The following is a 15,263-nucleotide window of genomic DNA, read 5'->3' as shown; positions in this document are numbered from 1 at the left end:
TTTACCGGAGTATTTTTTAACACAAGTATCTGTACTTCTACTTAAGTACGGAAAGTGAGTACTTTTGCCATCTCTGCTCTGTTGACACAGCCGGGGAATCTCCTGAAGGAAAGTTGCCAAAACAAACTTATGATGAAGACAAGATATATGAGAGTATGAGACTTTTTAGTCATTGTCGCATTAATGTATTCCTTTTTAGTCTATACATTACTTTATTTTTAGTTGCATCTAAAATGTGAGTAGGAGTGGGTGGCTGTGTGTTGACTTTTTAGTGAAAACAGTTTGTTGAAACATAGATCTAGACTGTTAGACAAGAAAACCGTTGGTGGCTCAGAGACAAAGGAAAATCGTCTCAAATAATCTTCAGCTACAAATGAGGCTAACTGCGATGCACAGTGATCAGATTTTCCTCCACCTAGGTTTCCATTCATCCATTATTCACAACTGCAGTTAGGCACCTCGGATAAAGAACAGCTAGTTTAGACTGTGGAGTGAGATCAAGTTTTTTCTTGCATTTTTCTGTCCTACTCTTTCTTGGTTTCACTCCTCCAGTCTACAGCACTCAGTCTACAATTGGTCTTCTGCACTGTATGAGTCATGCAAGTGGAAAAAGGTCTGCAGGCAAACCAAATCCAAAACCACAACATAAAACATTGTATCTACAGTATTCTGCAGCATGCACTTAGAAGAGCATTGACCTAAATCACCAAGGTTCAGCTGTAAAACAATCTAAACTGTGTCTTTTGAATGAGTAGATTCATTCCATTTGTGCATAAGTGATGTTCATGCAGAATGTCGGTATGGGCATTGTCACTCCGATAACCTGAGTTATAAAATCCTTGCAAACCATTGCATTATCAGCTGTTGTGTAGACTTTTGCCATCTGAGAAGGGTCAGGTGTACTATGTGCATTTTTACTAACCTTATATTGTAATGTAATCTTATAGACCACACACTAGTTGTGAGTTTAAGGATGGTATTTTATGAGTTCTTATGAAAGAAAAAGTTGAATAGGAACTCAAGGAAACCTTGTGATAACAACTGTAATACAGCAATTGGAAAGTTATATTGAACAATCCTTAAATGTGTTTTATTTAAGTGTATTACCAGTTATGCTTGTAAGAATTCTTTGTTAATTGGAGAGGCCCTCAAACTATCTTTTTATCTACTGTTTAAGATAGATCCCTTTTCCCCAAGAGTTCAGTAGTGTTTTCATGTTCTTAGTCAATCAACTCATTGTAGTAATTCAATTTTATTTATATTTGCAATGTATAGCAGAAGTTATCCCAGGAGTGAACATACACATTTCACCAGTGTTCCATATAAGGTAAAACTAATTGCATCAAAATGGAAATGAAAACTAGAATTGAGAATAGTGTGTGTTCAGTGTTGAATAGGAACTCAAGGAAACCTTGTGATAACAAGTGTAATACAGCAATTGGAAAGTTATATTGAACAATCCTTAAATGTGTTTTATTTAAGTGTATTACCAGTTATGCTTGTAAGAATTCTTTGTTAATTGGAGAGGCCCTCAAACTATATTTTTATCTACTGTTTAAGATAGATCCCTTTTCCCCAAGAGTTCAGTAGTGTTTTCATGTTCTTAGTCAAGCAACTCATTGTAGCAATTCAATTTTATTTATATTTGCAATGTATAGCAGAAGTTATCTCAGGAGTGAACATACACATTTCACCAGTGTTCATATAGCAGAAGTTATCTCAGGACACGTTGTATACATTGTGAGATGGTGTTTCTGCAACCACAGCTTGAAATAACATCAAATGGGTTAAGTATTAGACGTTGTAATCTGATTACTTAGATTAGCATCTAAGTAAAAATTATTTGGGAGATTTTCACATAAAGAAATAATTGCTTTGAGCAATGAAAGATTTTTAACATTTTCTCCCCATACTGGGTGGTCTTTTTCCTCCAAGCCCGGGTCCTCTACCATAGGCCTGAAATCAATGTTGCCTTCACGTTTAACATCTATTCTAGCTCCTCTCTAAACCCTTGGTATTTTCAAAGCTTCTTGTACTCCATCTTCTCGACGTTGCTGTATCAGTTTGCTACCATGGATATTGGAACACTGAGTTAGTAGTTGTTTCTGGGAGGGATGTTTTTTTAACTCATCGGGGATCAGCATTTAGCCTGATTACCTTACTCCAATCATTTACATCAGCTTGTAGTGATTGCCTACTTAATCACACACGCCCTGCGCAACAGACATACCACCAAACTGCCTGGATTTCAGCATTTTGAAACCAAGATGGCGTGCGTTCATTTACCAGTGTCTGTCCATAGAGTCTCTCGCCAGCCTTTGGCAACAAGAAGAAAAGGATTACTCCAATCCTCAACACCAGGCTTACAGGCTGTTAGTCCCTGGAGCCGACATCAGAGATAAACGGAAAATCAAAGATTGACTATTGAGCCCAAGAAGAGTCACTAAGGTTAGTTTTGTCACTATTTTAGTGTGACACTATGCAGCTCTGATCGGGACATCCCTAGTTTCTGGTTAGCTTTGATGTTGGGTTATGAAGTATCTGTTGGTCCCACATCCTTTTCATGTAACGCTTTTTCCTTGCTTGGGCTCACTTTCCAGTAGTTCCTTATTCACTCCACGAATTCTTTGATATACTGCATTTGAAGCAAAAGCAAAAAGTGAAGCAAAAGTAAAGATTACAAAAAATTAGGGGTGTGCAGGTTAACGCCGACAATTTTTTTATCGCGTGTTAACGCAGTTTTTATTATTTCTTTATTATTGTAAAAGTTTGTTGCTCACAGGCTTTGTAAGACCTGAGACCGAGAGACTCGCCCACGAGCAAAAACAGCTCCTCTGATTCATAGTTTAATAATTTATCAACCATACAACATAGAAACTCACCAAAAGTTGCGTCTAAAAGGTAACGAGTTAGCGGTTACGAAGGTCTCTTCCGGGTCCTTCTAGCCTCAACAGGTAATTTTCTATCCAGCCTGGAACTTCCAGCCTTTTTAAGGGTTGTTGAGCCTTAAATCCAAATCGTTACATCCAAGATTGATCCACTTTATGATCATAATTCATTGCGTTTTGGCTCATTTATGCCGCTAGCTTGCTGCTCCGTGTCTGCTCTCTGTTTAGGGAAGTAAGCCAATAGTATGCCCAGATATGGGAGACAACGTCATCCAAAGTGTATGGAGGCTGATAGAGGCCAATACTCCCAGTCAAACTGGCTAGTATGCAATCAAAGATGCTATAGTGCACAAGATAGATATCTACCGTTTTATAGAGCGTAATGGCCTCACTGGTTTGAGATATGGCATATATTTATATTATATAATATACATTTGGGCCTTTTTTGAATAAATGTGAATAGTATGTACTTTATATGAGTTATAATGTTTATAATGTTTATTTGTGCATATAGAAGAACTGTTTTAGACACACAAGTGATTGTGTAGCATTGCTGTGGGTGTAATATCAATAAATATGACATTATTATGTTATTATTGGCATAAGTAAATGTCCTGAGGGCAAAAGCATCTGGGCTTTCTCTGAAAAAAGGTATTTATTTTGTCATCTGTATAAATTATGACGATTATTTCTTCACAGTGTGACTCCCAAGACATATGAGAAGTGTTTTAGAGAGTAAAATGGCTTAGAGAGTTTTACTGCTCTGTCTGTGATGTCAATACATATCTGGAAGATTTATGTTCCGTTTTATGTATGTATTTGTCTTTAAGGTCCTACAACATTTAACATTTTTTAACATATAAGTGACCTTACTGCAACCCAAATATTCTACTAACCCAGTTTATCCTGAAAAAAATGATGTTCATTTCTTGACTGTAGACAACAGGGTTGATGTTTTAAAAGTTATTATAAAATAAATCCAGACGGACAATAAACTGTAGAAATGGCCTCAGGGCTCAGAGGGTTAAGTTGAGATGTACACTAAATATTCTATTTAACTGCGACTTTATAAACAAAATGTTGGTAAGATTTTTGCAGAACAAATGTTACGGCACTTTTATTCATATGGCAGAAGATAAAAAAAAAAATGCACTATATACACTACTTTTGAAGTCATTATTTCATTTTGCGATTAATCGCGATTAATCAGGGAAATTATGCAATTAATTGCAATTAAAAATACAAATAATACAAATAATTTAACATTTGGAGAAATACGTTACACCAAACAGGCATGTGTGGGCTATTGGGTAAAGACATGATTCTTCTCTTCTTCCTTTGTGAGAGTAAGATGAAAAGATTGATGCAACTCATGGCCGTGTGTTCAGTACAGAGCTGGAGTCTAGGTTTTGAACTTCGGACAAAGCCATGTCAGCGCTTTCTAGTCTTAATGCCAAACTAGGCTTACCACATCCTGACTCTTTACTTAATGCAAAGCATGAGATTGATATCAGTCTTCTAATCTGTTCTTGGAAAGAAAGCTACTGAAAAATAAGCTAGTAAAGTGCATTGCCCAAACAACAGACCTACTCCTTTAAGAACTTGGTTAATTAGCATCAGCTGCAAATTGAGAAAATGATGCCAACAAAAACTAACACTGCACCAGGAGAACTCTTATTGTAAAATGACCACAGCATATCTGCTCATTTTAGGGTTATTCAAGCCAGGGTACTGTTACAAATGTTTACTGAACCAGTGTCAGTGGGCCCAGATGAAAATGGGTCTCAGTTTTAATCATCACTGTCAAAGTTGCTCCTGAATGCAAACCTTTAAATGAGATCTCACTGGAGTGAAAAACATATTGTATTAATCATTTTTCATTGGGAATTTGGGCTCTGACTGCGTGACACGTCTGTCCCAAGGAGCCCTCATTTGTCCTGAAATGAGGAGAAATAAAACCCTGCATGGAGCATCATCTGGCTGGAGGCAGGTGAGGCAAGAGTTCAGTTCAGTGGAAAGCTGGAAAACGTTTCCTGGATGTTAATGAGACACAGTCCCACCAGATGTTCCCACGCTTCTCCTAATCAGTCAACAAGCATTTACACCATGACCCCCTACCTGTCCTCCCCACGCACTCGTCCTTGGAGGAGACAGTCGAGCGTCTCCTCCAGTGATTGGGCACAGTGGGGGGTGGGGAAGGCATGCAGGATGTCATTGTATGGTAATCCCTGTAATTAATTTACATTACAGGCAGGCAAGTGGTACACAGTAAGAAATGATATGTGTGTAAATGCTGATACAAGCTGTTTTAATTTGAAGGAGCATTTCATCCAATTTATATAAAATATCTAAAGACCATATTTTCTTGATTACACTATTGCCACCGGTAGCATATAATGATATTTAGACAACAGTGTGTTTCAATAAGATAATGCCCATGTGCACAAACCCAGATGCATCAAGAAATGTTTCCTAGTCTGTTATCACAGCAGCAAATATTTTATTTTTAAGATAAAAATCTGTACAATAGTACAAAAAAAGTGTTAATACAGAGCAATTTATCAGGAATGTTGAAAGAATCGCGTTTTGAACACTGCCTTTTTTTTTACACTTATCAGAATAATTTTTAATAAGTTACTGATTCTGAAAAATGAATATTTTCAAAATAAAAACCAACTGTCGACCATGTTATGAGCGTTGGCGTTGCATAGTTTGTCCACCAGTGAACGCTCTACAACTTCCCCGTCTGATTACTTTTTTGGGAAATGTGTTTTTGTTCAAAGGACTTTAAGTTTCATAACCTAAGTTTGTATTTTCATATATTTTATTTACCAGAACTTTAATATATTTTTATGTTCCTCTGTTTTGTTGTGATAATGAAACAAATTATTATCATATTATTTTAGTGAGAAGTCATAAATAACTACAGATAACTAATATTAGGGAAATATACATTATATTGGCCAAGATATTGGCATATCAGATTTTTAAATAACCAAATATCCGTATCCCTATCAGCCTTATCGCCTAACATCTGTGGCCTACATGTTGCTCACTTGTTACCCTCCACACTTCTGTGCAGCAACACACCTCCACAATGAGGTAATTGTGGCTAATGGCGGGCCATGAGTTTGCCTCTCAAAATTTTAACGTAGCGATTTTCGGCTGCTCTTTCTTAAGTACCAATTACTTCCTTTCCTATCTAATGTAATGAGAAAAAGAACAAGCGTAAAAGAAAAAAACAAAACACATGCTGTCTAATAAGTTATGAAGAGAGTGTAGGCATGAACACGAGTATAATTGTTGCAGACTGTTTGGCGTGTGGACCATCATCTTGTGACCAAATTTAAGCAAATCCCTGCTGCCAGGTTCCATAATCTGGTGGAAGGCCTGGAATCAGAAGACTGAAGGTTATAGTGGCAGATGCAGGAGTTCCTCCAGGAAATTCCTTAGAACCAAGCCTTTAACGTAACATCAACAACATTCTGCCCATATTATAATAACCTTTCTTAACAGTCAAACGGAAAACGTTCTAGGACACTCTCAGATCGCCTCCTCCTTCTCACTGCCACAGAGTCACTTTGCCCATGACTTCCGTGTCAGTGCTCTTCTTGATTTCATCCATTTTGTTAGCTGTTTATTGTGTCTTGTTTTCAACTCAGTTTGGTGCTCTGTTTGTTTGCTTCTTCCAGGTCAGTTGAGCAGTGTTCACACTGTATTATTGATTTCTTATTTTTTTGATTTGGTATGAGATGACATGCTTCTCTAAACCTCTTTTGTTTTGATTTTATTTCTGACTCTTTCATTATGTCCCAGCACAATCATGGCGCAGCTGAACTAATGTCAGCTGGTAACCACAGACAGCTCACTTCTTCCCTTGTGAGACTGAGTTGCCGGTGTTTATCAGTCCCAAAACACAGTTACAGTTTCACAATGACGCGACATGTCCTGTCCTGTTTTTCAGCATCCTCTAGCCCTGTCTCTGCTGGGGCTTTCTGCAGCGCTACACTTTGCCCTATTAGATTTATTTTTTCATATCATTACATGTTTGCTTATGCATCACAGGCGCCTGCGCTTGTCATATTTCAGAGGAAGTTTTTTTGGCGATGCAGAGTTGAATCGGCCTATTTTAAAGGAACACCCATAGCTATTTCGATTTGGAACAAAAATGGATAAAGATGAATTAGTTCAACTCAGTTCAGCATCAGGAGACAGTCACTGTTAGATTCCGTCCTCTCGTTTCTCCCCATGAGGCATCGCTGTGTCAGCTTTGATGTTTTTCCTTGATGTTTTTCACTTTGAGGAAAGGAATGAGGCCGTGATTTATGAGGTGTGAAAGAGTATCACACTTTTGGAGACACGTCAGGTTGTAACAGCGAAGTGGTAATGAAGCCAGCTAAGATGCTGAAACTAAACTTATCCTGGTGTGATGTGAGCATACAGGAACAGGTTGGAAAGGATTTAATGCAACAGGTTAAAAGAAACCAGAGTGTGTTAGTCAGACTCCTTTGCTGTGTTTCCCACGGGGGGTGTGTGTGTGGGAGAAACTTTGAACCTGTCCAGACTTGAGAAATACATACTTAAACATACAGCACACACACACACACACACACACACACACACACACACACACACACACACACACACAAAGAGATTGGCAAATCTTTTTTGTTTTGTATGCGTGTACAACGAGTAAAAAAAAGTGATGGGAACTTCATTAGTTTTGCAGGTATTTTGTCATAATCATAATATCAATGAAAATTTGAGATTGCCTGAATTAATACAATTCATCCTGAGGGGTATGTGAATGTTGTTGTTAAAGGGTCATTGAGACATTTCAGGATTGAAGTGAGAGAGATTAGACTACAACATTTGTTGTCACATACAGCAAACATCCCCTCACTATCTGCTAGCTGCCTGTCCCCTGAACACACTGTAAATAAGGGATAAGGGAGGGGGTAGGGGACGGGATGAGGAGGAGGGAGGGGCGAGCTAGCCTCCTTTTTGTTTGACAGTACTTCGATTGTCAACAAGAAATTACATCACCCAACATTGCTTAGAGCACCTTTACAGTAATTGCCACAAGCAGATGGAATATGATGACTTTGCTGATATTTTCAGGCATGTATGTTGATAAAAAAGGAATGTAATGCAAGCAGCTTTTTGCGCATTGGTAGCTTACAAATGGAGACAGGGTTGTCCTTCCAGATTCCATAAATGTACTGTATGTACAAAATGTCATCCATAGAGCCACACCACTAGCTTGACTAAAATGGCCCGTGCCATTTAGCGTAGCTCTTATGTGACGTAGTGGTTGCATCTTTTGCATTAATACAGTTAGATCTAGGAGAGCGTACAGTGAGCGTTTACAGGTGGTTAAAGATGAGATTACTTATGTCATTAGATGAGATTTACCAACCCAACATAAAATGGTTGATACTACATTTACTAAACAACATGGTGCACAAAAAGCAAAAGTTGCGTAAATGTGAATACTGTGAGAAAGTATCTTAGAATTTGGTTATGGAAAAAAAACAAAGAAACAAAGATGTGGTTACATTTCACACACATACATACACGCACACTTTCTATTTTCCTGTCACAACATGCCTGTTTGCCTTTCATCATCCCTGGTGTGTGTGTGTCTGTCTGTCTGTCTGTCTGTCGTCCGTCCGTCCGTCGGTCGGTCGCTTTTATTTATTAAAGCTGATCATCTGAGAGATGCATTTTTTAGTGTTAAGTGTCTAAAAGACATAAACTCACATACTTTTTTCAGAATCAAGGAGAGCAGCTGTTTCTCGACGGGGTTCTGCTGTTGAATATAAATCATTGTGGTCAGTGGTTAAGGCACTGGTGAGTTTAATGCATTTTCAATGAAAGTGCACAGATTCCATATGTGCACATGCAGACAGACGGGCACTGCCTGAACTAGACGGAATGAAAGGAAATTAGAAAGGGGGAGGGGTATGACTCCCTGAGGTTTTTTTCTTCTTTCCTCGAGGTCTTGCAGGCTTTTCCCTCTGGCCATCACAATAACGTCTGATGAAACTGCTGCTGAACTCAATACTAGAGCCAGCCTGCAATCACTGACCTTAATCTGTTTTAGGGAACAGAGGCAATACTCTCTCAGAGAGACACACACACACACACACACACACACACACACATACGTGAGAACATGATTGAAAAGAATCCAACATTCTGTTGGATTCTGTTCATGTTCTTTTTTCAATCATGATTTGACTTGATTAAAGCTTCTCGCACATCAATACTCTCAATATATATGTATTTCATAAACCTCTTACCTCTTTCTCCCCCATTCCCTCAACTCATATCAAGAGTCTGTATTGTGCAATAAAATCATCCTTACATGCTTGAAGAGTTCATTACTTTCATATACAACTTGAATATGAATCATTTGTCTTTTTCTTAAAATTCTATCATTTTAAAAATTCCCTCATAATATTGTTTCTCCTTCTCTCAGACTACCAGCGGTTGATGACAGTGGCCGAGGGCATCACCACGCTGCTGTTTCCCTTCCAGTGGCAGCATGTCTATGTTCCCATCCTGCCGGCCTCTCTTCTTCACTTCCTGGATGCTCCTGTTCCCTACCTGATGGGCCTGCAGTCAAAAGAGGGCGCAGACCGCTCCAAACTGGAGCTTCCTCAGGAGGTAGGCAGCCCACATATGGATTGTTACCTCCATGACCACGGGTTAATAGAAGTGTTAAGATGGGGTTGTTAGTCTTGGCTTTATCTGGGGTTCAGGTCATCATCAAGAAATGCAAGTGTGACTGCAACATTAGGACTCTGGACTTGGGACTCAGGTTTAATGCCTGTGGGTTTCTTTTGTGGTCATTTAGGCTCAGTTAAGGTTCACACACACACACACACGCAGGACAGGGATTTGTCTACAAATCCACCTCAAGGGTAAATCGGAAGTGGATTTCAGTCTCCTCATTCTTCTTGTCTTTTTATTTAGCCCCATCACTTGTCAGACAGTGAGGAGGTGACTATGCACTGGATTCAAATCAGTATTTAGCCCAAAGCAGCGTTGCAGTCAATATCAATGTGTGTTTTCATGTGTTAAAGCAAGATAAGGCCCTAACAAAGCGGAAACATCCAGGCTCGTGGGTTTCCGGCTTTGCTTACATCCCTGACTCCCAGTGCAAGTTAATCTGGTGCATTCAGTATGGTTGCTAATTATTATTATCCCAACCAGCGCAGGATGCCGCTGCGGAGCACCCATGAGCCCGTGTGCCTTGTCTCCCCTCCGCCTCCCCTTACAAGGTCCCCCGTCTGCTTATACTTGTGAAGCTCTCTGTGTTTCTGAATGATCCTTTGAAGTGGTTGTGACCTAGGAATTGGCTGATGATGAAAGAATGGCTTAAAGCAAAGCACAGAGGACATTTATAAAAAAGAGCAAGCTATGGATCTAAATGGGGAATAAATGCCAGACAAGGGTTGCCTTCTGTTCTTCAACCCAGGTCTTTTTGTTTTCTACCTGATGTCAAATTGTAATATTCTTATGTTTGAATGTCTCTTGGTGCATAGTATTTCTAGTGGTTTTAGATCCAAACCTAGGCACCCTTTCAGAGATAAAAAGGTTTGTGATATGAATGATGGAATTTCCAGAAACACCATATTGTGATAAAATGAGACAAAGGGAAAACTTAACCTCAGGTCACTCCTAGTCACAAGTCATGGGACAACCATACTCCCTCAATAAACCTGTCCTGGTTTGAGTATATAGTATGCCTGTATTGTTGGCACTGAATAAAAGGACTTCACACACCTTAAATGTAAATCAAGACAGCTAGCTAAACTATATGTCAAATCTCAGTTTCTGTTGCACAACGGAAACAACTTTGAACCTACACATGTTCCACCAAATCAAGTTCTTCCCGGAGGCTATTTTGCAGAGGCACCATTATTGCGTCGCCCAAGAAGATTGTAAAGAATTTAAAGAAATGGCTATAAACCAGAGCACGATTTTCTCCTATTCCCGAATGCTGTGTGGACTAGCCAGACCTTTCTTTGCAGCGCTGTGGAGGAAGGTCTGGCAATGCGAGTCTATGGCATCATCAATGTTTTAGCATAATCCAAATTTGACATCTTCAGCAGGAGATATATGCCTCTTGTATAGACACTCAGAGTTTGGGGTGGCACTGTGGTTAACTGTACTGCTTAATCCATAATCTTTAGAGTTCATTAAATGCTTCTGTGTAAATCTCCCGAATCTTATTCACTTATCCAGACAAACATTTTTATATTATGGCATTTTTTTTGAAATAATGGAAATGGTGGGGAAGAGAGAGGGTCACGTCCATGTTTGATTATGGTTTGTTTTTAATCTTCAGTGTTCTGAGTATTTGGATGTTGGAGATTCCACCAGGAAATTAACACACCACACACTAGGGTCTGACTTTTAAAGTCTAATCTGGAGGTTTTCTATCATTCCTGTCTTACATTTGAATTTATGCCTGTGTTGTCTGGCGGTGATTTCCTATTTCCTATTTTAATCCCAAATGAGGGTGTCATGCTAACTCCATTATGTCAAATTTCGGTTGATCTCTGACAATGTGGGATTATCATTCACTCACTGACCTACATTCTCTACATCTCTCAGCCCCCATCAAACCATCCTGATAATACCTGTCCCAGCTCCCTGGGCTCACCCTCCACTTGCACATCTTCTGTACGGGACAGAGTAGAGATTTGATTCTTTTTTTGTACCAAAAATGTCAGTAATATCACTTTATAGGGGGCATTGTCTAATCCTGAACTATACTGTTGTAATATTAATATCTTTCCCTGTCTCCAGGCCAACCTGTGTTTTGTAGACATTGACAACCACTACATCGAGCTTCCAGAGGACTTTCCACAGTTCCCCAATAAGACAGAGTTAATCCAGGAGCTCAGCGAGGTGCTGCTTAGCTTTGGCCTTTCTGCCAACACAGGGGCCCCACCAAGGACCCGCACCAGTCCCAGCAGCGCTCCCGGCAGCACCCCCTCCACCCCTGGTAGGGAGCGTAAGACTGTGGCTCTCCGTCAACTGGAGGACGACGGGCGTAATGGAAACCTTGCAGTAGAGGAGCTGGCTGTGCTGCAGCTGCTGCAGGGAAACGCCACCTTGGAAAGACTGCAAGCGCTGACCAAACGCACCGGGGTGACAGTGGCCCGTGTGGACGCCCTGAGGGCCGGAGTCAAAGCTCAGAGCACAGAGGGGCAAGGAGGCCGGACAGCAGCTGAAGAGGAGGAGCTTAGGAACGCCAAGCTGAACGTTCAGCTGAGGGAGGTGTTCGCCAGCCGCTTCACCACCATGTTTGCCGACTACGAAGCCTTCGTCATCCAGAGCGCCCCGGACCTGGAGTCCTGGCTCACCAACAGGGAGCAAATGCACAACTTTGACAAGGTGACTAAATCAAGCACAAAATATAGAGTGCAGAAGGGGTAATTTATTTATATCAGGGCCGTGATTTCTTCTTCTTAGTGCAAAGAGAGGCTTTTCTTTTTAAGACACACTGTACATGCTGTACATGAAAAGAGAGAACTGCGACATTGTCATCTGAATTATTCTGAGGTAGAAAATGGATAGTGTTTAACACTGGGAAGGAAATTCCGGTCGAAATGTTTTGTGCCTGTGTGATTAATTGTGATCTGCATTCAGAGCATTGTAGGGATTATAAATGACTTACAAACTACATGCAGTACGTTTCACTTGTGAAATGCCATCTCCTGCACAACTATGAATGGATGAATATGGTATAACACAGAATAGAAAAATAAGGCTAACAGTTATGAGTTTACAGGTAGTTGAGTATAATATCGATATGATTATAATACTGTTTTAATGATAGTAGCACATCTGCTGCTTGAAGTTGATTTACCTGTAAGACAAGAAAAGATACTAACTGTCTATAACACAGCAAACAAGCGATCACAATAACTGAATCAGTGGCAGGTCCTTATGTCTTTAGTTTGCCTGAACAGGCCACACCCCTGGCTAATATTTGTAAATTGACAGTAAATATTTTTCTATATCTCCATGCTCATGCCTGCCCCAGGCCTCGTTCCTGTCCGACCAGCCAGAGCCCTACCTGCCCTTCCTCTCCCACTTCATTGAGACACAGATGTTTGCCACCTTCATCGACAACAAGATCATGTCCCAGTGGGAGGAGAAGGAGCCCCTGATCCGCGTCTTCGACGCTCGCATCGACAAGGCCCGCCTCTACAACGTCCGCGCTCCCAGCCACCGATCCTCCAGCTACCAGAGGTGCTCCATCCTCAAGGAGTCTGGTAAGCTCAGCATGAACAGGTGTGCGTGCTCAACCATGTTCGGGTGAGGTTTATTTCACACAATTAAACATGAAACACAATTAAGATTGGAATAAATGTGGTTGGAGAGGAATCAGATGGAGAAGGAATCAGAATGGTAGTGGTTTGAATTGGCAGCAGGAAAAGAGCTTTTTCGCCTTGCTGTACATGCCTGTCCGTCCTTCAAAGACTATCAATCCTCCATTAGCCTCCATTAGCCATTAGCATATTAAAACATAAACACTGCATCCATCTCTCTGCCTCTTTCTCCATTTCTCCTTCCCCTCTTGTCTGTCGTTTATTGTCTGGAAGCAGCTCAGCCCTCCCCAGTGACCAGAAAACACTTTTCTCTACATCCCATCACAGCAAACACTCCATCACTCTCTCTCTTACATAAGCACAACCACGTACCCTCTTGATGCAAGAGTGTTTGTTCAGGCTTTTTTGTCCCTTTTTTTCTTAATTAGTGCCGCATGGGTTGCCCTTCGTTAAGCCTTTAATTGGTGCTGAAGGTGCAGTTTGAGGCAGGAGGTCAGACTCAGGACTGATTAAGACTGGTGGAGACCAACAGGGAATCCATTTGGCTGGATGTGTCTGCTTGTGGGTTACCGATGTTTATAAAACTGGAAGAAAACAGGATTGCGGGTTTACTTGTATATTTCAAATTGAAGGATCAAAGGATCAAAGTGTGTGTGATTTTTGTAAGAATGTGAGTGGGATCAGAAGATTTATTGGATTGGTTTTGGAGCCGTGTTTCTTGCCACTGGCCAAACATACTGCAAGTGCAATGTTCACAATATTTTGTTGTCTGCTGAGCAGGTAGTGTACATTGGGTTTATCAGAGCTTTTTCTCTGAGCTGCCTGGATACTAGGTTGATGAGAGCTGTGAGACTCCATAAAACCAAAAGAACGAACTAAAAGATGCTTAAACCCTTCATAGGAATAAGGGGAACTACATCGGTGGTGTAAGTTAGCTGATTAACACAGTTCAACTTTAAAGATTTTTCCTTTTCTTATTGTTAGCAGAGAAATATTGATTAACCTACCGACATGAGGTTGATATTTCTAATCTCATTTTGGAAAGAAAGCAAATATATTTGTCAAAACATACCAAAGGTATTTATAGTACTGCGGTGTATTCCACAGGTAATAACTGTCCAACTGACACATTACAGTGTTTAACCAGCAGGGGTTAAATTACCATTAACCACTTTACAATAATAATTTAATGATAATGCAAAGCAAAGCAATCACTGTAGCTACATGTGACAGAGCAGAATGATTGTATCGTATCAACTTTCAGTTTAGCTCAAAATTCTCCATATTTTATCATTATCCTCCTCTATAAGAATAATCTGAATAGTCATTTCACCCAGAGTTGTTCTCCAAATTCTTTTGGTGCATGCATACGAGCTGTCTTCTTGTAACCCACACTGTTTTGATGGTAATGGGCCGAGCAATGTAATGCTTTGATTACATTTTGTAAGGGTATTTGGGGGTGATGGTGCATGCAGAATCCCAATAACCCGGACAAAAGGCAGCCTTTCTCTCTGCCTAGCTTTCCCTGTGGCAACTCGCTCCAGTGCTCTCGCTCACTGCTCACTCCAGAACTGAGATTAATACTCCAGATCCTGTCTGTGGAGTTCAGCAAGAAACAAAACAAGTTTAATGTTTCAGCAGGGGAACGTAACCCAGACAGTTAAACAACAAGCACACTGACAGTAATGTAGTGTGTTTGCTGTGTTTGAGGAAGATTAAGCAGGAAAAGGAGACAGAGGTCAGAGTCAGGCTAAGTGTGTTTGTGAATGATAAGAGAGCGAGCAATGAATAAGTCAGATGGACAGAGAGAGAGAGAGAGAGAGAAAGAGAGAGAGAGAGAGAGAGAGAGAGAGAGAGAGAGAGAGAGAGACAGAGAGTGTTGAGAGGACGGCATACTTCATCAGGGATTTATAATAAAAAAGCCACTTGTTTTGAAGCCCTGCAAGGTTTTTTCTCTTGGCAAATATGCAACAGTCAGAGAACATAGTAAAATATAATGTGTGTGTGTGTGTGTGTGTGT

General features: G+C 40.3%; 1 protein-coding gene across 6 annotated transcripts in view; it reads left to right on the top strand.

Moving 5' to 3' along the window:
• The window catches only part of LOC117938695 (DENN domain-containing protein 5B-like), a 77,728-nt gene that overhangs the window by 46,317 nt on the left and 16,148 nt on the right, over nt 1–15,263 (top strand). For all 6 annotated transcript variants that reach the window (XM_034863477.1, XM_034863475.1, XM_034863476.1 and 3 more), the window contains 3 exons: nt 9,373–9,560; nt 11,712–12,302; nt 12,955–13,186. In XM_034863477.1, coding sequence (XP_034719368.1) covers nt 9,373–9,560; nt 11,712–12,302; nt 12,955–13,186 — 1,011 coding nt within the window. The remainder of the gene's footprint in view (nt 1–9,372; nt 9,561–11,711; nt 12,303–12,954; nt 13,187–15,263) is intronic.

The sequence above is a fragment of the Etheostoma cragini genome, chromosome 23, assembly GCF_013103735.1.
Source record: "Etheostoma cragini isolate CJK2018 chromosome 23, CSU_Ecrag_1.0, whole genome shotgun sequence".
Taxonomy (NCBI): domain Eukaryota; kingdom Metazoa; phylum Chordata; class Actinopteri; order Perciformes; family Percidae; genus Etheostoma; species Etheostoma cragini.
Note: the sequence above shows the minus strand (reverse complement) of the source record. Positions and strands in the feature narration are given on the sequence as shown.